Source organism: Pseudochaenichthys georgianus, chromosome 19, assembly GCF_902827115.2.
Source record: "Pseudochaenichthys georgianus chromosome 19, fPseGeo1.2, whole genome shotgun sequence".
Taxonomy (NCBI): Eukaryota; Metazoa; Chordata; class Actinopteri; order Perciformes; family Channichthyidae; genus Pseudochaenichthys; species Pseudochaenichthys georgianus.
Genome location: NC_047521.1, coordinates 11,243,249 through 11,266,921, shown reverse-complemented (window position 1 = coordinate 11,266,921; position 23,673 = coordinate 11,243,249). Strand labels below are relative to the sequence as shown.

Genomic DNA, 23,673 nt, shown 5'->3' with positions numbered 1-23,673 from the left:
CTCTGTGAGTACACTGCAGGAAATGATGGCTTTCCTCAGAGTACATGTCCCAGATTCACACAGAAGAATCAGTGTACCTGTGTGGGAGAAGAGGCATACATTATTATTGAGTACCCCAGAATTTTCATGAGGTGTTTTTCCTGGGATACACACTACACAGATGCAGCAAAGACCATGCTTATGTGTAATTCACTATATGTTATGTAAACAAAATATTTCAAATGTTGGTATAAAGATTGGTGACCCACCCAACATGTAAAACGAGCAGATAGAAAATAGGGTTTTTAGTCTTTTCCAGTGTTTTAATAAAACAGTTAAAACATCTTGATACTAGTATTATTGCAACTCAGAATCTCACCAAACATACAGTAGCAACAGTAACCATAACAACTGTTGCTAGGGAGAGCCAGGCCTTTGCTCAATCAGAATCAGAATACCTTTATTAGTCCCACAGAGGGGACATTTACATTGTTACAGCAGAAAAGACCCAAAGACAGCGTAATGTTACCTAAGCATGCATAAAAAAAGTACTAAAGATTTAAAGACTTCATGACAACAAGAAAACAAACATGCTGTTTTTTGTTTACATCTCTATGGGCGAACATCAGTTATAAAGACGTGCATATTACCTGTATTTCCATGGAAACCCGTCATTTAAAAACAAAAAAACAGCATGGAGGTTTACAGCAGTCAACTTTACTTTTTCCTGTAACTGCCTTCATCGCTCCGTATAAAGAGTGAGTTAACGCTGGTGGTACATATACATACATATATATTGCTGTGTTAGTACAACTATTGTTATAATAGATTACTCTATTTTTCACATGACACAGGTAAAGTTAACGTAATGCAACTTTTAATGTAGGCTGAGGGAGCTAGCAGCATGAGGCTAGAAGAGTTAGCAGATTAGCTTGAAAGGCTACAGTACGAATATTTTTAACACGTTTACTGTATGTTACTGTACTTACGTTCTAACATGCAATGCTAGGTATCTAGGGCGTTATATTTACTATTTATATACGAGAAATAGAACAATATACAGCATATCCTAAACCAATTTACTTATTTATATTGGACCTTGGTCGGAGTCACGTCGGCGGTACCGTCTGCACAACTTCAAGTTTTAGCTCATCTCGCAACTAAAGGAGGCACCACCTTGTGGCACTATTTGGTATTGGACTAATATAACGTTTAATGTGTTGACCATAGGTTTTGAGGTTTTGACATTACATTGAATTTAGCTGACGTTTTACACAAAGCAATTTAGAAGAAGTGCAATAACTTGAATCATGCATTACATTAGCTCCAAATAAGATGTATATGTAAAAGCGCTACGTACAGTTATTTATATATATATTTATCTAATGAATTTAACAAAATAATACTCAGGTGTTTTATTATGTTTGCCAAACAAACATCCCTTGCCAAAAACATTTTAACACTTGAAAATTATAGTTTGTAAACTGTTTATGAAGGGGGGGAGCTATTCACAAGTTGTTACCTTAACCTGTGGATTACTGTATGTCTGAGGTTGTAACATTACCCTGACACAGTGAAAACACCTGACAAGATAAAGGTGTTACACCTTGCTATCTTGCTTTTCCTATGATCATTTCACACCTGAGCCTGCAAATGTTCTTCCACACGTGCCAGCTGCCATCTGTTATGTTGGTATGACATCCCGAACATTGTAAACTACTTTGTGTTTCAGCGTTGTACCTCACATCTGAAAGTGACTGAGCCTTGAAACCTCAGTGGACCTGAAGATGTTTTGGTTCAGAAAGAAGAAACGGGATTCAGCCCTTCGGGTACTGAAAGCTGCTATGTAGTTTAATATTAAACCTTCCTCCTTCTGCATCGCTTGTCTCACTGCCTCTTTTAACTGTGTCATAATCAGGATCAAAGGTTGGACAGAGAGAAAGTAGATACAGAGGCTAAAGAAGAGGTTCCTAGCACGCAGGCTTCTTCAACACTATCACCGACTGTGTCACCTGAAAGAAGTGCCTCAAAGGTGACTAAACAACCTAATCGTATACCATTGGTAGAGATACCACCAGCTGTTGAACATTTCTACAGCATTTTACCCAGTGATTGCTACATGTCAATGATCTCATGACATCTTTCAACACTGAGTTTCAGTATAGCCGCATCTTTTACCCCTCTGAAGTGAAACAGATTTCATCTCCAAATAATTTTTGCTTGCAGCTGAAGTCGTCCCCCTGCAGCTCTGTGAGAAGTGCTTGTTTAGAGACAGGCCGCCCATGCCGTAGTGGGAGAATGGACTTTGTTGAAGCTGACTCTATTGTTTCCCAGAACTTGACCGCAGAGCTGGCAACAACATCAAAGTCCCCCCTGGCATCCAGATGTAAGTTTTCTTGGATACATTTTACACTGCAGGTGGTTTAGCAATACACCAGTTCTCACTACCTTGAATACATTTATTTTCTTAAGCACCTAACTTTTGAATGAACTGTTATTTGATATCTGCTGTGATGTGTTTTTCTTGCGTCTCCTTTCTGCGTAGTTAACGGAGAGAGTCTTTTGCACTCTCACAACAAGCACAGGTGCGAGCATGTTAAAGACGGAGGATTAAATGGATCCACCCAGGGGGAGGCAAGCGGACAAACACAAAGCCCAGACTTCCTCAGGAGAAATAGCAAGATGAAACGCCTTTGTAACAAAACAAACACTGAGGAGATCATAGACAGCGACAGTACGGAGACTCAGGACGGCTTCCTGGGAGAGACCACCGCTGTGCCACATCTGTGCCCGGCTGATACACTTTCCTGGGAATTTGAGGAGGAGGACGAGGAGGAGCAGGACGAGGAAGACGATTACATATTAGCTTCCTGGGAGAAATCAGCTAGAGTTCATTATTCAAACTTAGCATCAACAGATACACCTGCTTGTTTTTATAGACGCCTCGGTTTTCTCGTTGATCAATTCAGGCCATCTGGTCTTCAACCTTACACCACAGCATGGCAGGCTTTCAATGAGGCCAGGCCGGGAACTTCTGCACTGCTAAATAATCTGCCTGTGGATGATAATAAGCTGCTTACTGATATTAAAGAGAACACTTCACACGAAAAACACGTTCAAGAAAGTCAGGCAGCCCAGGAAGGGGCTACAGCTGCCCAAAGCACCCCGTCTCTAAGAGATATCCTCAAAGAGACGGTATGCAGACTCAACAAAAGGTGATCATATAATGAATACCTTTTAGTAGAACATGTTTGCCTAACTGCAGAAGTTTGGACCTAGCTAAAGGCCTGTGCTACTTTTTTAAATTTTATTTTATTTTTAAATGTTAATCTAAGGCTGCCTTAGAAACATTTTTGAAAGGATTTCCTTAGCATGCTGTAAGGAATACCCTTTGACCTCTTAGTGTTAATCCCTGATGCATTTCTAGAAGGAGATGAAAGCCTTAATAGGCGTTCCTCGAAAAAATGTAGGGACCCAAAATTGAAATCGTGTGTTGAACATGAGACAACGGTACCACGACGCAATTTTCCTGAGACACCCAAAAAAAATCTGTCTATCTTTAAAATGTATTTTATATATAGAAAATAATAACTTCCGTGAAAGACTTAGTGCAAACAATTAGGCAAGTTAACAACCTTTATGCAACACACCTGAGGAAATATTTCACAAAAAGCTTATAACCTTATTTGTAACCCCAGAATATTTTTTATTTATTTAATTGAAAAAAAAAGGTCTCATCTTGATTCAGATTTGTATACAAGGCTAAGGGTATACCATTTTGTTGAAATGAATTGTGTGGTTGTTTTCTTCTCTCTGAAGATTATCAGATGAGTCAACTGAGGAGGAAGAAGAGGACCAGTGTCGGATCTGCCACGGTGTCAACACTTCACCAGAAAACCCACTGGTGTCACCGTGCAATTGTAGAGGAAGCGTGCGCCACCTTCACCTCGACTGCCTGAAGAAATGGACCAGGTCAAGAATCGAGAGGGGTGAGTAGAAAGCTAATGGCAGAACAAGAAGAATATTATCCCAAAGAAGCGCAAAATATGATATATTCAGTGATCCTGGTTAATGCGCTAATGCATACTGTATCCACTTTTCCAGGAACAGGGCCCTATACAGTCACAACATGTGAACTCTGTAAGGGTTGGCTGAAATTGGACCCGAAATTACTTGACTTTAACAAGTATTATCAGGAACATAAGCCAAAGGTAAACTGACACAGAATCACTTGTTGTAACTGCTCCTCCTAAAGGGGCCCGATTATGCTTCTTTGGGTTTTCCCTCACCTGAAGTGTTTGATATAGGTGTTGGTGTCTGTAAATGGTCTGCAAAGGCTAAAGCCCCAAAGTTCCCTACAGGGAGTTTCTCTCCCCCACACTCCCCCCCTGCCTGAAACGCCTCACAGTCCTTTATTTACTTCTGCGACATACTATCATCACTACGTAACACTTGCACTTCTATTGGCTAGCTAACGTGACAGGCTAAAGGGCGAGACATTTCTAAGCTGTTCACAAATCACAACAGAGTCGGTCAGCTAAGAGGGAGAAGAGGTGCTGCAGCACAGGCAGAAAAAAGACACAGTAGAGGCACACCTGAAGATGAGCATAATAAGGCTCTTTTAGTAGGAACTTTTATGAATGTAATCTTTTTATTGAGCATTTTTTGTCTTAATCCCACCTTTATTTTCAGTTGGACATTGCTGCCCAGAACACTCCCCAAGATGAAGCTGAAACGTCCGCCCTCAGGGCTGTACTAACAGTGAGGACGACACAGTCCTGCCCCCTCTCCGTGGTAACGGACTATAGTGAGACCTTGTGAACATTTATGAGCTGATGTTTTACAGCTTTTTGTTATACAGTTTTAAATAAATGAGTTTGTGTCTTATATTTGAACAGTTCTGTGATTTTAATGTATGCACCAGTTTGTCTTTGTACTGTTTCTTGTCTATTTGTATATTGATGTGTTAAGTACGGCACTGCAAATTATCTAAAAAATATTAAAGCTGTGGTGTGTGGAATTGAAGTTAAAATATAATTGAAGAAATTGATATGGTGTATTGAAATGAACATTAGTGATCAAATGGTTTTATGAATGATGTCCTCATGTCAGATATGTGGGATGGTTCCCCACCTAATAAGGCCGAGACTCAGAGAGAGGACGAGGTCTGCCTCAGTCATCAGACACTTGACTCCTTTTTCTTTTGTTACATCTTATCTGTTTTCAAACTAATATTACTGTAACTAACAATATACAACTATCCATCTAAATCAAGTGAATGGATCAATGTTGTAAAGTAAATGTAAGCCGAGGCGAAACACAGTGTATTAAGATTCATTTTAATACTATCCATGACATTTATCAAAATATCATGTGATAAGATATTTGTTTTGTAAACTGACCTCTGTATTTTCTATTCCTTGGAACCATTTTATCACGTGAGGTATTTCAATACACTTAGGTACATGTTGTTCTTCTACAACTTTCACAAACAAATATCAAACCTAACATAAACATTTAGGTACATGTTCTTCTACAACTTCCACAAACTAATATCAAACCTAACATAAACATTTAGGTACATGTTGTTCTTCTACAACTTCCACAAACTAATATCAAACCTAACATAAACATTTAGGTACATGTTCTTCTACAACTTCCACAAACTAATATCAAACCTAACATAAACATTTAGGTACATGTTGTTCTTCTACAACTTCCACAAACTAATATCAAACCTAACATAAACATTTAGGTACATGTTGTTCTTCTACAACTTCCACAAACTAATATCAAACCTAACATAAACATTTAGGTACATGTTGTTCTTCTACAACTTCCACAAACTAATATCAAACCTAACATAAACAGTAGGAGTAGAAAGCTGGATTCATTGAACATGTGTCGGAAAGACTCAAGTGGATGTTACAATGTGCATCAAGGTAACATGAGCAAAATCCCTGATGCTCCTCACTGAGATCCCTGTGATGTGGCTCAGCTCTCCCACTATCTGAAACACACGAGAAAGGGTAAGCCCACTTTAACAAAACAATATAAGCATTAACTCAACTTTGATAAGGTAGATTACTGCTTTGATATGGCTGAACATTATGTCCACAAGTTGCATATTTAAAACACTTAAATACTATTAAAACTTTAAAAGTGTTTCACCTGTTCCCATGTTCTGTTATGGAGGACGAACGTAGCCACGGCGATGACACCAACTCCAAGAAGCATGCAGTCTTCAGTCACTGTCACAAACTTCTCTCTGTTTAAAGAGGGTCAATGTAGAATTAAAGAGGTTACAATCCATATGTTTTACATTAACAATGGACTAATTGACAAATGAGGTTGCCGTAGTGATGAACCCACAGAGAGTTAACACCTGGCTCTCTGAGTTCTCCTACTTTAAAATGACTTTCAGCATGTGTTGGATTAGTGTGCTAAGATATAGAGTTGTTCTAGCCACAGCAGGCTGCTACTTCCAGTAAACAACAACTCACCAATATCTGCTTCTACAGATAATAACAGAGCTGTGTGTATATTGAAAATGTTTGCTTACATGTTCACCATACTAACTTGAAAGTTGTCAGCATGCTTCATAATCTACAGCACAGTACTACTCCAGAGTTTCAGGCTGTCATAATTGAACAGCTCTATATGCAGGGGGTTGAAAGCTTTGACAAACATGATGACACCAGACACATTTTGAAACCAAAACAACTGACAGTTCTCAGCTGGTCGTTGTCTAACCAACTGCCAGTCAAGCTGCTTGTCCCCTCTACCATGACAGTGAGCACCTGTTCGAGAAACATCAGAAAATGTTTCTCGAAGTGGAGTGTAATACCTCTGCTCTCTGGGAGGGCTCACACACTGAGTGGTCGTCACTAACAACGAGTCGTAGATGGTGGTCCGCTGCAGGCTGACGAACTGGAGAACGTGCTGACACAGCAGATGCAGACGCTCCACAGGGATGGACGGCTCATTGTGTCCTAGGAAAGTTTAGTCACCTATTTCACTGCTCAATGGATACGACTTGATTTTCTTACAGTCTTACACTTCACATATGTTGCTCGATGTTTAAAAACCATATCTTACCAAGCACTTCCAGAAGGATTTCCACAAATGACAGAGGGTTAGTAGCATTTAGTTTATATTCCAGCCCTTTGAGGACCATCAGCTCTGACTCCAGGAGAGCCTGCTTGGAAACATCGTGGCCGACTGAATGCAGAAAGCGCACTGCAGTGTTGTTGTCGATTATCTAGGAGAATGATTGACATTTTAGATTTTTTTAAGGGGTGAGCCTATCGGCAACACATTTGTTCATGCACTCACTGTGGGCTATTTAGCATCGATAACTTCTTTCAGAATAGTGGAAGGATAAATACAAAACTCACATTTAGGTGTTCAGAATATTTGTACATAAGTTACCAACTGGAGAAGTTTGAAAGTGACCTATCAGACATGTTGTTATCATATTCACCTGTAGTACCTTGCCAAATGTATGGCATTCTGTTCTGTTCAAGGCTGCCTTGTATTTAAATCTGCACAGTTCTCCACTTCACATATTTATTTTATTTTTTAAATATATAAATATTTTGTTATAAATTACTCTCCTTGTTTGCATATTTATGTATTGTGAAAATATCTATCTATATTTAAAATGTTATAATAGTTTTTAAAATAGTTGTATTATAGTTATACTTGTGGCCCTTTCTCTTAGAATGTATCTTCTTATTATGCTTCTGGTTCTGATTTTACAAAACATAATACGTCTAAAGATTGTTTTCCCTAAATGAGTGTTTTCTCATACTCCGAGCCAGAGTTATTATATGTGTGTAATGGTTGGTGATACCCTTAATATCTATGGTACTTGCATGACTATGCAAAGAGAGTTTGCTTGCTATTTGCACGCAGGTGAAGACAATGAAGGGGAATTTCTCCTTGAGCTTTTCAAACACAGCGTCCTCATAACTTCCGGATTGATCGGCAGCTGCTCCTTGAGGTGTGGGTGTGGCCAACAAATCTGTCAGGTGCTTCACCATGAACCTGGGGGAGATAAGTTATTCAAATAAAAGCTAAACCAATATCATTACGGGTGTGGTGGGGAAAGGCTATTGTGCTGCTCTGCATCACCTTTGGAGTAATTCGATGGCGTGGTATCCAGCCAGCGGGTCGAGTCTTAGCTCTTTGGTTATCAGGAAGATGTATTCTGAGTAACACAGAGAGGAAGGTAACAAACAAACATACAATTAGTAACTAGGTACTTTACAGACTCAGTGAAATACCTCAAATATACTATAGATGATCATGTGTTATTATGGATTCAGATCCCACAGCTTGATTTAACATATTCTGTTCCTAAATGGGCCAATTTGTGTAATGAGTACTTTAACTGGAGGACACATTTGAATGCACTTTTACTTGTAACAGAGTGTTTTATTGTTATTTGGATAAATAATCAGAGTACGTTCACCACTGGAGATTGTAAATTTTGTTAAACGAGATCAAAATAATAAAATACGAGACAATACTCTCCAGATATTGTTTGTCGTTCGCAATAATAACAAATGGGCTCAGATGGTCCAATAAATACAGGAAAATAAGTCCTGGAATCATTGTACAACAACAAATATGAATATTGATTCTTTTTTTTCTTATATAGAATTGCGTGAAAACAGCTGAGAAGACATTGAATACATCCACCAATTGCAACCATGCAGAGTTCTTGATACTGCCTTCCTTCTGGGTGGCAAACATCTGACTCAACTCAGTTTCAAAGAGGCAATATCTGACGTAAATGTATGCAAAACTTCTATTTCAGCATTTCAATTACATAGGTCTATTATAGGTCTAAAGCTAAAAAAACTCCTCTACTTTCCATCTGCTCCTCCTCACTGGGAGGTACAGTCTGCCGAGGTGAGTCTGCTCCCTGGAGGACTTTGTATTGAGAACTGGCTTCTATAATAACAGGGCTCACATTACCAGGAGGGTATATACAAGAGTGTGATGACAGGGCACAGTGAAGAAGGCCTGTACAGCTTAATCAATCCCACCTGCTGACACATTTATTAACACTATTGCAAAATGAGACAGTCTGAACCTCAGGTGAAATAATTACAGAATGGCAACTAGTATATTAATAACAGCCGTTCTTATATGCAGTAACTGTGGGCTAAACAGTAGCGACCATAGAATTTGATATATTCATTTATCACAGCACAGTGGAGACGACTGTACCAGTGAATACAGCTTAAAATATTTAGTTAAGAGGAAATACATCTATTTTGCTATAAGCAGTGGCGGAACAAGTATTTAGATGCTTTACTTTAAAGTACCAATACATTATTGTCAAAATAATTTCAAATAGCATTTCACTGTTGTAGACAAACAAAGTTCTGATTCACTTTTTGTAAAAATGTTTAAATAATTGTACTCTTTAGTGACTAAAGAGTACACTAGTTTCATTTTTGGAGATGCATTTTGTCAAAAGTATACAAAGCTGTTTATGTAGTGGAGTACAATTACATTATTTCCCTTTTAAATGTAGTGGAGTAGAAGTATAAAGTTGCATACAATGGAAATACTCAAGTATATAGTACAAGTACCTCACAGTTCTACTTAAGTATAGTACTTGTCTACTTAGTTACTTCCCACCTCTGGCTATAAGGAGGTTATAGCTACACACTAATGGTCTCAGCTGTGCAGGGGCGGATCTAGACAAATATTCATGGGGTGGCAGGAGAATTTCAGGGGTGGCATCCCCTGGCAGAAGTATATGCTGATTTAATCTCAGTCATATCAATCAATGTTAACTTGGAAAGCCACAATATTAATATTTTTAACTCAATAACATTAGGTGACATTATTGTGGCACATCAGTAAAGCCTTACATATAAATATAAGGTGGCACACATCATTTAATGAATTTTAACTGAACAATACCAGGGGTACCAAATCTATGCAGACTGCTGCAATAAGTACATTAATTAACTGTCTCATCGATGTTTGTCTGTATGAATATGATAATATTAACAATCATATTATTCCTATCAGCTGTCAATCACTGTTATGATTCACATATTCAGTGTTATTATTAAATAAACTATATTTTTTGGAGGAGATAATCATGAATGTTCCTCAAGATGCTTGCTCACCCTCCTTCAAATTTGAAAGACAAGTAATTACTATCATAAATCAAAATAATCAAAAGAACAATTCAGCGCCCCACAACTTCATTGCAAACAGTTACAACCTTGACTTTACATCAGAAAGAACAAACATTAAAGAAGTGACTAACTGCATCAGTTAGGGTTAAAAAAACGTGTATTTAGCTAAAACATAAACATCGCTGCAGTTATTATCCAGTGGAAAGTCCTTACCTACTGGCCTAGTTAAATCAAAGTGGTTACTTTCTTTTGGCTGGGCAGTGTAGTTTTACACATCGTCTTATTTTTGGGGGCAGAACCCCACAAAGAAAAATATTATACACACGTAAGGTCATCATCTTAACAGTTTATTATTCTCATCGACTCATCCGTGAGCAGAGCATCAAGTTGGCATGTCTATAACAGCTGAATGTGGCGATTACCATCTTGATCAGCAAAACGCCTCACAAACTTATTAAGATTTAAAGCTATGGTGCGTTTTGATTCAATGCTGAGTACAGCCAAACTTGACAGGCTCTTCTCTGTCATTGTAGACCGCAAACGGTGGCGGCTCCAGAGTATTTGTGTTGGGTAATCTATGGTAGGGTTAACCCATACAGTGGTTGGCTCAAGTCAGTATTTGCTGTGAAACGCCACGCGTGAGGGTTAGATTATTTCCCTGTCTCAATCCAAATTGAACTGTATGAAATAAAAAGGCACATTTGTCTTGTAGTAAATAAAAAGGGCGACCTGGAGGCAATCCTGCAATTTCCCCACAGGTGAAAGAGTTGACATGCTGAAAGCCCAACCCCTGCAGGGGGTCTGGGGGGATTCTCCCCCAGGAGATTTTTTGAAATACTAACATAAAATACACATTCTGGTACTCTCTTGAGAAGAAAAATAAATAAATCTATTACTACACGACATATTTAAAAAAAATGAATGGTATTTAATTTTGTGTTACTTTGTTCTGAAAGCTGAACCTGCTGCTCCTCACAGAGAGAAGAGGGAAGAGGCTGTGAATTACTTTACATTGTGGATAAGGGAGGATAGCCCCCATTGTTCTGTGTGTCAAAATGAAAGACAGCCCACACACCTATCAATCATCAAACCGTGGGGTCTTATTTCTAGTGATGTTACGTATTGCGCCGAGGCTTCGGAGCGTGTGTCGAGCAATCCCCGAAGCTTTTTGTGAAGCATGTATCGAGGCTTGTATCGTTTTGGGCCAGTGACGTCATCGATGTCACAACGAAGCCTCGCTGCCTGTCGACACCACGTGACTGCTTCACGAAGCGATTCAGATCGGTTGAACCCATACAGTCTATATATGGTTGAACCGTTGAACCCATACAGTCTATGGTTGAACCACAACGCTCATAATACCCATGGATGCCCTCCTGTAACCGGGCACGGTGACACGATGGAATTAAGAGAGCTCAGACCCTCACTTATATAGAGGTCGGAACATGTCATAAGTATAAATGGATGCAAGCATAAATAAATGTAGGAATAAAAACATCAATAAAAACAGGAATACATATCTTGCAGTGTTTTCAGGGAGCTTTAGTGTGTGTGCTGTGGCTTAGCTGGAAAGCAGTTGACCCATGACCGCAGGGTACCTGGTTCAACGACTGAACAATAGCCTACGTATTTTTTTGTTGTTTATAAAAGCTACAGCTAAATGAGACAATGTAGTTAATAAATGTATTCTTTGATATGGTTTAGCCTTTCTCAGGCTACAACAAGTTTATGAATATTATTAAGGAATACAAATCCCTCTTTGCAATGTGTACCAGCCTCCTTAGGCTTTTCAATCACAATCATTAAACTGGAATGAATACAATATTGTTAACATGAAAATATGATTTAATGTTCGTTGTTTAGAGTTATTCTAAGGCTTTACTCATTGGCAGTGGCGTTTCTATATGTACAAAAGTGGTGGGGCACAAAAAACTCAGATGTCTATATATAAGCTTCTGCAGAGAGGTTCATGGCTGGTGAGGCACTGGCACTGACTCTTCAGGTTTACAAATATATTAAATCAAAATATAATATTATTTTCAAAAACTTTTTTTTTGTCTGATGCTTCAATTACTTTTAAACAGACAGTTCAACAGAAGGATACACAAAAAAATGTAATTTTATCATTTAAATATTGAATTGTTCTCTCTTAGTAAGATCCCATTTTCAATAAAATTGCAGTCTTACCTTGACTTGAAGATTAAGTCCATTTGCCTATCCTTCTGGACAAAAATCTCTTACTTTTTTGTAAAAGTCCTCCTTATCTTCTTGTAGTTTAAAAAGTCTATCATAAATCTAATCTAATCAATAGATTTTTGATTCGAAAATGATAAAGTAGGGTAGACATGTGGATATTATCCGGCTGAACAAAACGTACATTTATCTAACAGCTACGTTCCCCACAGATCTTATTTTGAGCTATTTTCTAAAATCCTATGGAGAAATCTCGTTGCTTTTTTGTGGAGGGAAGCCATGCGCAGCTTACTTCCTGGTTTTAGGACGCCTCACTGCAGCTCTCTCTCCTCCTCTTCACACACCACACTTTTCGCGGCACACGTACTTACAGCCAATCAGCTCTGAATTATGTGAGATGACGTAAGGTGGGGATGGCAGCATTTTGCCCCTATGGTCATTATTTTTGCCACACACATTAAATATGAAAATACTCTGAGCATGCGCAGTGTAGTTTTTGCAGTCACCGTTCACTGAGACAGTCAGAGGGAGGGGCAGGATCAGGTTTTGTCCCACATGGCTCTAAACAGCTCAATCGGCACACACTGTAGACACTAATTAGAAGAACACATACTAAAACAGCAATGTACAGACGAATCAGATGATTAAACATGATCTTAAAATATATTTTATATATATTTTTTGCAATCATTATTTTAATACTTTCTGCTGACACTAGGTGGGGCTGTGCCCCCTAATGACCAGTCGCCACTGCTCATTGGGGACTCGGTGTGAGAGAGCACACTGTTGAGATGTCCAATCTGCCTGTTTTACACACTTTGACCAACAGGGGGTTTGTGTTCAAACATAGAGGTTCAAATGAAGCCCATGATGAAGCCTCATGAGATGAACCATTTGCGAACCAATTGGCTCGAAAGCTTCAAAGCTTCATAAGGCTTCATCTCGCCATCACTACTTATTTCATTACGTGTTGATTTCTATCAACACGTAATGTTGTATCGATGTATCGGGACTTCCTGCAACAACACCACACCGTTATCGTGATTCTGATTGGCCAGAAGACATTATCAAAGATGTTTTATTGAGAAGACGATCACTACGTGACAAAAGTTTTCAAAACCGTTTCTAGTCTTCGGTATTTCCAGACAAGTGGCTACTGAAATCAATCTTACTAACTGCTGTCTGTGCAATTTACACCGCGCGAGTTGGCGGACTTTATTTTGCTTACCTTAACATAATTGTTCATGGTGGGGCTAAGCCATTTCTTGGTATGGCTGTAGCCGATCCCAGCCATACCTAGTGATGTTACGTATTGCGCCGAGGCTTCGGAGCGTGTGTCGAGTAATCCCCGAAGCTTTTTGTGAAGCATGTATCGAGGCTTGTGTCGTTTTGGGCCAGTGACGTCATCGATGACAAACGAAGCCTCGCTGCCTGTCGATACCACGTGACTGCTTCAGGAAGCGATTCAGATCGGTTGAACCGTTGAACCACAATGCTCATAATACCTGGATGTATAATAAGAACCATATTACCCCTCCTGTACCCGGGCCCGGTGACACGATGGAATCAAGAGAGCTCAGACCCTCACTTATATAGAGATCGGAACATGTCATAACTATAAATAGATACAAGCATACATAAATGTAGGAATAAAAACATGAATAAATATGCTGCAGTGTTTTCAGTGAGATTCGTGTGTGTGCTGCGGCTCAGCTGGAAAGCAGTTGACTCACGAACGCAGGGTCTCTGGTTCAACGACTGGTCAATACGTATTTGTTGTTGTTTATAAAAGCTACAGCTAAATTAGATAATGTAGTTAATAAATGTATTCTTTGATATGGTTTAGCCTTTCTCAGGCTACAACATGGTTAAGTTTATGAATATTATTAAGGAATACTATACAAATCCCTCTTTGCAATGTTTACCAGCCTCCTTAGGCTTTTCAATCACAATCATTAAACTGGAATACATACAATATTGTTAACATGAAAATATGATTTTATGTTCGTTGTTTAGAGTTATTCTAAGGCTTTACTCATTGGGAACTCGGTATGAGATAGAGCACACTGTTGAGATGTCCAATCTGCCTGTTTTACACACTTTCACCAACAGGGGGGTTTGTGTTCAAATGAAGCCCATGATGAAGCCTCATGAGATGAACCCTTTTGCGAACCAATTGGCTGGAAAGCTTCAAAGCTTCATAAGGCTTCATCTCGCCATCACTAGCCATACCCTGGCGCCGCCACTGACCGCAAATACCTCATTCCTTCGGTCTACTTGGATCCAAAATGCTTCTCGTTTTGCGCTGTCCCCCATTCAAATGAAATCGCCGCCAATCATATTTCCACGCTCGTTCCAGGGCCGGGGGAGGGGTTACAAGGCTCGCGTCTTGTGCTGCATTCACTTGCACTCGGACATTAGAGATTTTCTCTCATAAATGTCCGATGAGCCACAACTTTTTTTTCAAAACAAAGCTGCCAACTGGGGTGGCAGCTGGGGTGGCAAGGCATTTTTCTGAGGTGGCAGCTGCCACCCCGTAGAACCGCCACTGCAGCTGTGTGTGATAAAGGGGAATAAACGTCTCCAAAATAACGGTTTTAAATCTGACGTTTGGCTCATACTGGTTTAAAATCGGCAAAATTAGCGTTGTACACAAACATTTCTAAATAAAACACTAGCGCTTTTGTAGACAACTATATAACGTTAGTTTATAATTCCATGAAGTTGTTTTAAAACAAGCGAACATTCTAAAATAATAAACTGCTAATGTTCTCAGTGGTAGGTTATAGGCTAGTTACTTACCCATTAGTCTTCTATCTTTGAAGTTTCCGCTACATGTAGATACACTGTTGATGTTATCTTTGTTCCTTTTGTTGAGATTAACAAGGAAATCTGTTAGAAGGTCAAAAGAAGCTTCTCGAAATTTAACATTTTTACTTTGGCTTGGCGAACAGAAGAAATGTTTCGCCATTGTACTAACACTCGTCTTAAACTGTTACAAACAAGTAAATAGCAAGAAATGTGTTCACTGTTGCCAACAATAAATTGGGCCTTTATCTCATATTTCCCGGAAGATGGCGCTATTCACACGCATTCCACCATATATCTATGCATTCCACACCCTAGGACCAATTCAACGGTCCCCAGTAGGAACCATATAACTGCCGTTGGGGCTAATTTGGATGAAACACCATTGTGTTTCGTAAATTCGTTTGCGCAGTACTGGGTGGCTCCTCTAGTGCTGCTGAGCGCTGATCTCACAACATAGGGATGGGCTACTCACTACAGTGAATACCCGCCTCCAGACCATACTCCAGACCTGTATATCAGTGAAACGCAGCTGCTCGTATTACGGATGTGAGAAGCAACCTTGCATGCCCCATTCACTTCAGACATGGCCGACCAGATACCACAGGAGTCCGGTGCTCGTATTGCAACAAGGATAGACATTTCAAAACCGGGTCTTACTCGAGAACAAATGTATTTTATCCGACATATAGAGGTCGAACAGTTAAAGAAGAAGACGCAGATGCTACGGACTCGAAATGTAGTAACGGGACTCGCCATTGGAGCCATCGTTGTGGGAATTTGTATCCTTGCCAAGCACACTAACGTCAACACAAGGTGAACTATGTAACGTTAGCCTAGCATGCTAACGTTACCCAAGGGTTGTTCGATAACACAATGTAAAGCTATGAGCTAGCATACAGTGGCATTCTGTCCTTTTGTGAGTTAAATTATTTGATGGGCTTGTAGATGTAGCTTGTTTTTAGTAAGACGCTCAGTTTTTTTCTTTCATTTTGATGCTAGCATGTCTGCTATGACAGGTAACTTAAATGGAAAGGTGTTTATGAGCCTATTAACAAAGTACAGGTTAAGTGAGGTATCTTTAAAATCTTGTAACAACTGATTAATATGCATTAAGTGTTAGTCACTGTACTCTAAATGTTCCCAAGTTACAGCTTCTTTATTAAGGCAGGCTAGGGAAGATGAGCCACGGTCGGTCTCCTTGATGGTTTCCCGGTGTTACATTAACTTGTATCCGACTCCGGATACGTCAGTGGATACATTTGATGGCAGATGCCTGCCTAATGCCTGCTTGTTGACTTTACACCGAGACATCAATAATATACCTATTTTGTTTACCTGCAGTCTTAACTGAAAGCACATGTTTGTCAGTAAAGGAAAATGGACATGAAGGCATAAGGGTTAGACCTGATTAAAAAAAGTGATTTACTTACTATCATATCAATCTACCATGGCCATCTTCTAGTCTAATCATGCTTTACCCCCCATTTTCTCCCCTGTCCTGCGTAGGCTACTATTTTCACACTCTTTTTTTGATCAATTATACTTGATTTTATAGAGTTTAATTATGCAACAATTAGGCCAATTCTCCAAGTGCAGATACAAATCTATCGCATATAAACTTGGCAAATATTTGTCCTTAACCACTTGCTCCCCTGCTAGACGGCTACACATTTTACTCAGTGTCCCAGGAGAAGATTATGGATGAAATGGATGAAGAGGCTAAACGTGCAAGACTGCAGGGACCAAAGACCGGAGCCAACTGAGACGCATGCATCGCCTGCCTGTTGGACTGTGTCCTGAACTGACAAGGGACTTAAGTGGACACTGAAGCCACTGATTTATATTCCATGGCCGGGGGCTGTTTTCCATGTTGAGACGGCGATGGACTTGTTTGTTGTTGATTGTGAAGATGATGTTTTGTTGCCGACTTGTAACTTGTGTTTTTTTGATTAAGTTTGCCTGTCAATGGAAAGGAAGAATCCACTGGCCTTAAATGTTACCTATAAGGCCACACTGTAGAGTAATAAACCCCATACTGAACACATGTCCAGCTCTTATCATGTGATGTGTATACACTTTAAGGAGAATATCTTAGATTTCAGTCAGCTAATGTTAAATCTACAGTGGCCTTTTAACAGCGGAGAACCACCAGGGACACATGAATTAACCTGAAACATTTGTTGATAAAATAAAAATATAATGTATATGATTTGCTTTTAACACAATTATGCAGCTATTTGAGAGAACAAGACACTGGGTGAAGCAGTAAAGGTAGCAAGAGCCGTGGTATTTACATTTGCATTTATTTTTGTCAACCTTGATACATGGGGTCTGATCAAGCCACCAAATCTCTGGAGTAAAAATATAAAATAAGACATCGTCAGGAAAAGGCACAGATTCAGCATGGCAGGACAGCAGCAGCTTCAGAAAGCAACACAAATATATATCTACATTCAAACTTTTTTAACTTCTTAAAATATATTATGAACTTTGGAAAATCTTACAGGAGTCTCACTGCCAAAAAGTTCAGTGTGAATATTTGATAAGGCAACTGCTCCACATTCACAGCTTGGACTGATGTCTCCATTTCCCACAATGCACTAATTATTCAGAACTGCTGGAGGGTAGATTGTTGCTGTGATCAAACATAAACTGGAAATATTCTCTACCTCCTTGGTGGAAAAATAACATGAAAATATCAGCTCCTCATTGACAGTTTTATCCACTAAAATGATTGAACAAAAGTTAATAAAGTGCACAAGGTGCTTGATCTAGGGAACAAGCAATGCTTTTTGCTTGAGCAGGAATTAAGGTCGCCATGTTTAATTTACTTGTAAATTGTAAACATGATCTATAAAGGCATTCTACTATTTACACATGTACAATCAACAGGAAAGCCAGTAGTCTAAAATCTAAGGTGTATTTTTCACACATCAATGAAAAAACATTTTTAATTAAACCATCTGTAGTACTTGAAAAGCATAGTGTGATGTTATGTTTGCTAAAGTCTTCTGCAAAGCTTTTCCAACATTTATAACTGTTGTACGACTGTTATACGTATGCATTGATATAATCGATATTGTGTTGCTGCACAATGTGAACATTTATTTTGGTATATCTAAAAATGCCAGGAATGTGGTCAAACTTCTCCACGCTGATTATGGAAAATATAAGCCATCCTATCACTAAAGAAATCAGAAGATGTACTACAGGAACAATGTTTTAAAAAATACACATTTGGTTCACAATACTGTGCTCAGATTGATAAACGGCAGTGAATCAGACAAGCAGGAAAATAAGTTCAGTTTCTTTCTGAACCGTGTATTTACAAGAAAGCAATAAGGATTTTTAACATGCAGTGATTCTGTTCTTCACCTGCAACAAATTCACGAGAGCTAACGGAGGGCTGAAAGCTGGATGTTACAGTTCCTGGCTAAATCCAGCGTCACTGATTAAAGTTTGTATATATTATTTTATATATATATATACGTTGAGGTAAATGACCACTGGCAGAGGGAAGCAGTTTGCTGACGGGTGTGCCAGTGAAAGTGTTGAAGGGTTTGACCGCTGGAGTCACGCTTCAGATGAGGTAGTCCACAAACACAGCGTGCTCGGCTGAGTTCATTACTAGGAAACAAGGAAGAAGATATGAAGAAGTAAGTATAAAACATTGTTTAGGTAACATTTAAGAAATAATACAAGTAATTTGAAACGTATCAATGCAATTTTGACTCACCATTCTACTAATGTCAGTGGCAAAGGTGACGCCTTTGCTGGGTTTATCCTGGGAGCCGCTGCTGCTGCCTCCAAGGGAGTTTCTCCTAATGATACCTGGTGGAACAAACGTGTGTTATAATAAAAGCCGTTCAGACATAAGGCTGTTCACGAGCGGATCCTAGAAATGATCATGGTGTTGGACAGAGACATATATACTGTACAAGCAGATTTTTCTCACAAAAACAATCACATATACTAATGTTTGCCTTCAAAATGAAAAACAGTAAGTTATTTACGAAGCATTGTATATAAATATCAAAAGGTAACAGTAACATATCCAAATCTCAATACTTGTTAGCCTAATATGTGGTCATAAGAGATCACTACAATTATACAGTATATGTTCATTATTGGCATGTTATATTTAAATATGAATTATTGCATTCTATTTGACAGCCCTAATAGTACAACACAATACTAAAAGCCAATATGAACCCCTCTGCTGCTTAAAATGAGACCAAAGCAAGCCTAAGACACTATGAATTGACTGAGTTAAATGCACTTTATATAATTAAGTGACTTGCCCCACTGCAAAACACTGTGAGAACAGCAGGGGCCACCAAAGCTATGCAGAGACTATGTCAAATAACAAGTAAGTCACATTTGTATATACTTTTATATAAATAGGGCTGAGAAACATGATAACAAATACTATCAAATATACAATATGGTATGGAAGTGGAACACTAAAGAATCCTAGGAACTTCAGTTGTTTGATAAAATAATAGAACGAAGATAAACCATTATAATGTTGCTGTGCTACAGAGAGGCTGTGAAACCAGAGTGGATATCCCTGCTGACCTTGGGGGGGCAGAATGTCCAGGCGCTGCAGGCTGTTCCTGCGGGACGAGGGGAAGCCACTCCCCTTGGACAGGCGGCTCTGCCGGCTGGACAGCATGGTGGCAGGACAGACGATGCCCGGGGGGGGCACCTTCCCCATCCTCTCATACAGCTCCTCTATCTCTCTCTTCTGGGCCGCCTGCAGGGCCTGCACCTCCATCAGGTGTCTGAGCAGGGACACAAGGTAACAACTGTTAGTGGTCGAAGGTTCCTTAGGTTATTAAGTAAACACAGGTAGGCCTTAAATCCTTAAAGAAATGTGACAAAGTTAGATTTACTTTTACTTCCTGTAATAACAATTACAAAACTTGTGTAAAGACTGGGAACAGAACATTCTTGAGGGGTTTCATGAAGTTACATTTTTTAACAGTCTGTATCAGTTTTTTTATTATCTGGTTTACACCTACGAAACCCTTTGTTTCCTTATTTGAATTTCAGAAGCTGTCTTTCTTTTTAAAGGAATACTTTTCACTCCAAATATGATCACTTGCATATCAACCTCTCACCCTATGTGACCTAAAACGTTCACATGCCTGATGTGTTGATATAGTCATGCTGTTAAACACGGCACCCATTTACTGGGACATCTCTCAGTTTTGGATTCTTTATTCACCTTGGAGGTGGAAAACATATTCTCCAAGGGTTCAAGGTCACACAGGGGGATCTAATTGTTATACAAACAGTCATGTTGTGGGGGAACTGTTCCTTTAATGAATTGCTTCGAGCACCACTCACTTGTCCCTGAGCTCCTGCAGCTCCTCCACGATGTCCAATTCGTCGCTGTCCGAGTCGTCGCTGCTGATGTAGGGGTTGTTGCGGTTGTAGTTCATGGTCCACAGATGAAGGGCGTTGCTGTACTGCGGGGTCCCTGCCGCTCCGTCGTCCCACAGCCGGCCATCCACCTCCGCGGCCGCCACCGAGAGCCCGCTGTCCGCAGACGTCCCCAGCAGGCTCAGGCTGTACGCTTTCCTCCGACACCTCTTCCTCGTCCTCTGTCGCTCCCCTACCACCTCCTCCACTTCAACCTCCTCATCCTCATCCTCATCCTCTTCTCTGTCCTTCTCCTTGCTCCCAGCCCATCCCACCTGCCCGTCGACCTCCTGCAGGCCGCCCTGGTTGGACCCTCTGTTGGGGTATTGGTGAGGGGGGGACATGGTGAGGGAGGTGCCCAGGCTGGTCTCAGACTCGCACTGCTCCTCCGTGCTGCTCTCTGACGGGGTGCTGACGCTGTCTGCCGGCTGTGGGGCAGCGGGTGGGGCACCTATGGGCACAGCGGGTGCAGGGATGTGCATGCTGGGAGAAACCTGGAATCGCCCCACAGTGACCGATGCACACTGGACTTCTGTAATGCAGGAGAAAAAGAAGGTTTTCATGTTAATACACAAATCCTGCAAGCATTTAAAAAACATGTTCACCTATAACTCGTTTCCTTTACGACAACAATGTATGCAAATACTTTAAAAAGTCTTCATTTACATCTAATAAATAGATTTGTTTAAAAATTCATTCTACTAAACTGCAGCACTCCCTTTACTTACTTCTTGTTCCCATGAATAAGAAGCTGTTACACCTGGACCGCCAATTTATATGAGAGGCAGCCATTGTCATTGGCTGAACAGTAGTGACTGTTCTGTAATCTGATTACAGCTGATTAATCATCAGAACAAAGCCTCACTCTTCCCTGACTTCCACATATTGATTAATCATGTGTGATTAGGTATCACTCTGTTGTCACTGTGCTTTTTTCTTAAAGTAAAAGTAGTAATCTTCCCCTTCTGCTGGATATACTTTTTAGAGGTTCAGCAGTGACAATATCTGAAGGTTTGTTTACTTGTGTGTCAAACAACTGACGCAAACATGTTGTCGCTTTGCAGCCCATTCAGGGTTTAAAATCCAGCAGGAAAAATAAACTCTCATTTTAAAGGTCCCATGTCATGGCCATGTCTACTGATCATAATTCCATTGTTGAGGTCTACTAGAATAGACTTACATTGTGCAATGTTCCAAAATCACATTGGTTTCTCATACAGCATCTCTGTATATTCACTCTGTCCTAAACGGCTTGTTGGAGCTCCTGCCCCCCCCTCCCTGTGAGCTCACTGTGCTCTGATTGGTCAGCTCGCCCACTCTGTTCTGATGAGTCCACCACCTTTGTCCAAAAAAATGTCCAACGAGGCGTTCTGGGGCAGCACAGACAGGTATTTTCTGTGTTAGAGTTTTACTCGCTACAGGGTGCACTTTGAGGGTTTGTGACTCTGCAGACCGTTCACATGCAGAAAAAGCTACATAACACACAAGGGGACGGGTAATAACCGGAACAGCATGTCACGGGACCTTTAAGAGAAAACCCATAACACCAGACCTGGCTACCAATTACGAACCACTTCAATAACCATGTGCTAGTCCTTCACATAAATTAGGCAGGATTTAATGTGGCTCATAAACATAGTAATGATTTATTTGACATCCACTAAAAAATCTTACTTTTTATTTATTTACTTTTCTTTCCATGCCTTAACATATTCAAAACATCTGAAAAACTGTATTTTTAAGTGAGGAAAAAAGCAGGGAAAATATATCTTGTTTAAACTCTCTTTCTAGTGAGCTGAACTTAAAATAAATTAAGTTGTTTTTGAATCAGACTCAGAATGCTATTATTTATCTTGGGGGAAATACACCAGAAATACATGAATTTGATTAATTAATGTTTTATATCTGTTTAATAAAATGTTTAGTATCTTCTTAATATCTGTTCTTAAAGTATATCTTCCTTTGGTTCAAGGTTATATTGCACTTTAACCACCCCACCCCCAAAAGGAGTTAAAACTAAGTAAATCTCCTGCAGTTCCTCAGTTCTCCCACTGAGTGTCCCTCTTACAGTAGACACAGAGGGCGTTTGGGTCAGTGCCCACTGAAACAGAGGGACTCTGTTGGATGTGGGCTTCTGAGGAGGGTATAAACACAGCCAGGAGTGGATATGGGAGGCGAGGCCTGTAATGAGCCTAGCTGCTCTCTGATTGGTCGTCGCCAGAGGGCAGAGCTGCAATCACACCTACGTTTGTGTTCCTTTTCAATGGAACATTACATCCAGACTCGCCGTTACGCAATGGCTCCTGAGGCTCCACTAATAGGTGATAATGTCACCAAGGATACGGCACAAAGAAAATAAAGAGGAATCTGAAAACAAACTCGAAAGGAAAATTGGTCGTAACAGCGAGATCCGACTGAATTTAAATCTCATGCATCATATAAAGCATCAGAGAAATAACACTTGGAACATTTGACCCTGTGTGTGTACACCAGCAGGTGTGTGGGTTTGTTTGGGGTGCAAACACAAACATATATGTCATTTTCTGGCTCTACCAGCCTCCTGGTTAGTAACATACAACACATCAGGTGACGGAGGAGAAACAGCAGAACATGTGCAGAATTTGTTCTTACCAGATTCTGAGGAAGAGGCGTTTGGTTTCGGGCTACTGGTTTTCATCTCAGGTATGGCGGTGTGCAAAGGAAGGCTGAAGGACGATAACTAGACAGGAAGAATACACATGGTTATTAAAAGTGCTTCAACTGATGTGCATATTCAATGTCATTCAACAATTCATTGTATCATTTATATCAGAACCATAAATAATGTGAAATGTGAAAAGAAGTTGGTGTTTTCTGTCCTAATAACAGTCAAACAAATTAATATATTCAACTAACAACTATTTAAAGTAGAGAAAACACATCGACACATTTAACATTGAATCAGTAAATGTTTGGCATTTTGGCTTGAAAAATTACTTAAATGATTAATCATTCATAACTTTTCTATCACGTTACTAACCAATTAACGACTAATCATCTTAATTTACAGGCTTTAAAGGTGTTGGCTCAGAAACGACTAAATTACATTTTTTAT

At 39.8% G+C, this 23,673-nt stretch overlaps 4 protein-coding genes across 5 annotated transcripts in view; 2 read left to right on the top strand and 2 right to left on the bottom strand.

Moving 5' to 3' along the window:
* The first annotated feature begins 630 nt into the window (after window positions 1-630).
* On the top strand, window positions 631-4,866 carry LOC117464663 (uncharacterized). Its single transcript, XM_034107203.2, has 8 exons — window positions 631-737; window positions 1,712-1,808; window positions 1,898-2,011; window positions 2,206-2,365; window positions 2,525-3,194; window positions 3,799-3,968; window positions 4,084-4,190; window positions 4,672-4,866. The coding sequence occupies exons 2-8, from the start codon at window positions 1,767-1,769 to the stop codon at window positions 4,798-4,800; spliced, it is 1,392 nt and encodes a 463-aa protein (XP_033963094.1). The 5' UTR covers window positions 631-737; window positions 1,712-1,766; the 3' UTR covers window positions 4,801-4,866.
* A 437-nt stretch (window positions 4,867-5,303) lies between these two features.
* cntd1 (cyclin N-terminal domain containing 1) lies at window positions 5,304-15,479 on the bottom strand. Of its 2 annotated transcripts, none has more exons than XM_034107204.2 (7): window positions 15,144-15,479; window positions 8,116-8,191; window positions 7,857-8,028; window positions 7,078-7,240; window positions 6,827-6,971; window positions 6,151-6,247; window positions 5,304-5,989 (listed from the first exon to the last, which is right to left on the bottom strand). In XM_034107204.2, the coding sequence occupies exons 1-7, from the start codon at window positions 15,310-15,312 to the stop codon at window positions 5,894-5,896; spliced, it is 918 nt and encodes a 305-aa protein (XP_033963095.1). In that variant the 5' UTR covers window positions 15,313-15,479; the 3' UTR covers window positions 5,304-5,893. The 2 variants fall into 2 exon arrangements, with proteins under 2 accessions (XP_033963095.1, XP_033963096.1); XM_034107205.2 differs by having other exon boundaries at window positions 7,884-8,028.
* A 102-nt stretch (window positions 15,480-15,581) lies between these two features.
* Window positions 15,582-17,361, top strand: coa3a (cytochrome C oxidase assembly factor 3a). Its single transcript, XM_034107206.2, has 2 exons — window positions 15,582-15,931; window positions 16,812-17,361. Exons 1-2 carry the CDS (start codon window positions 15,736-15,738, stop codon window positions 16,913-16,915), a joined length of 300 nt encoding a protein of 99 aa, XP_033963097.1. The 5' UTR covers window positions 15,582-15,735; the 3' UTR covers window positions 16,916-17,361.
* A 75-nt stretch (window positions 17,362-17,436) lies between these two features.
* Window positions 17,437-23,673, bottom strand: part of wnk4a (WNK lysine deficient protein kinase 4a) — a 54,331-nt gene continuing 48,094 nt past the window's right edge. The window contains exons 17-21 of the mRNA XM_034107202.2: window positions 23,211-23,298; window positions 20,505-21,111; window positions 19,731-19,936; window positions 18,889-18,983; window positions 17,437-18,779 (exon numbers count right to left, since the gene is read on the bottom strand). Coding sequence (XP_033963093.1) covers window positions 18,777-18,779; window positions 18,889-18,983; window positions 19,731-19,936; window positions 20,505-21,111; window positions 23,211-23,298 — 999 coding nt within the window. The 3' untranslated portion in view covers window positions 17,437-18,776. The remainder of the gene's footprint in view (window positions 18,780-18,888; window positions 18,984-19,730; window positions 19,937-20,504; window positions 21,112-23,210; window positions 23,299-23,673) is intronic.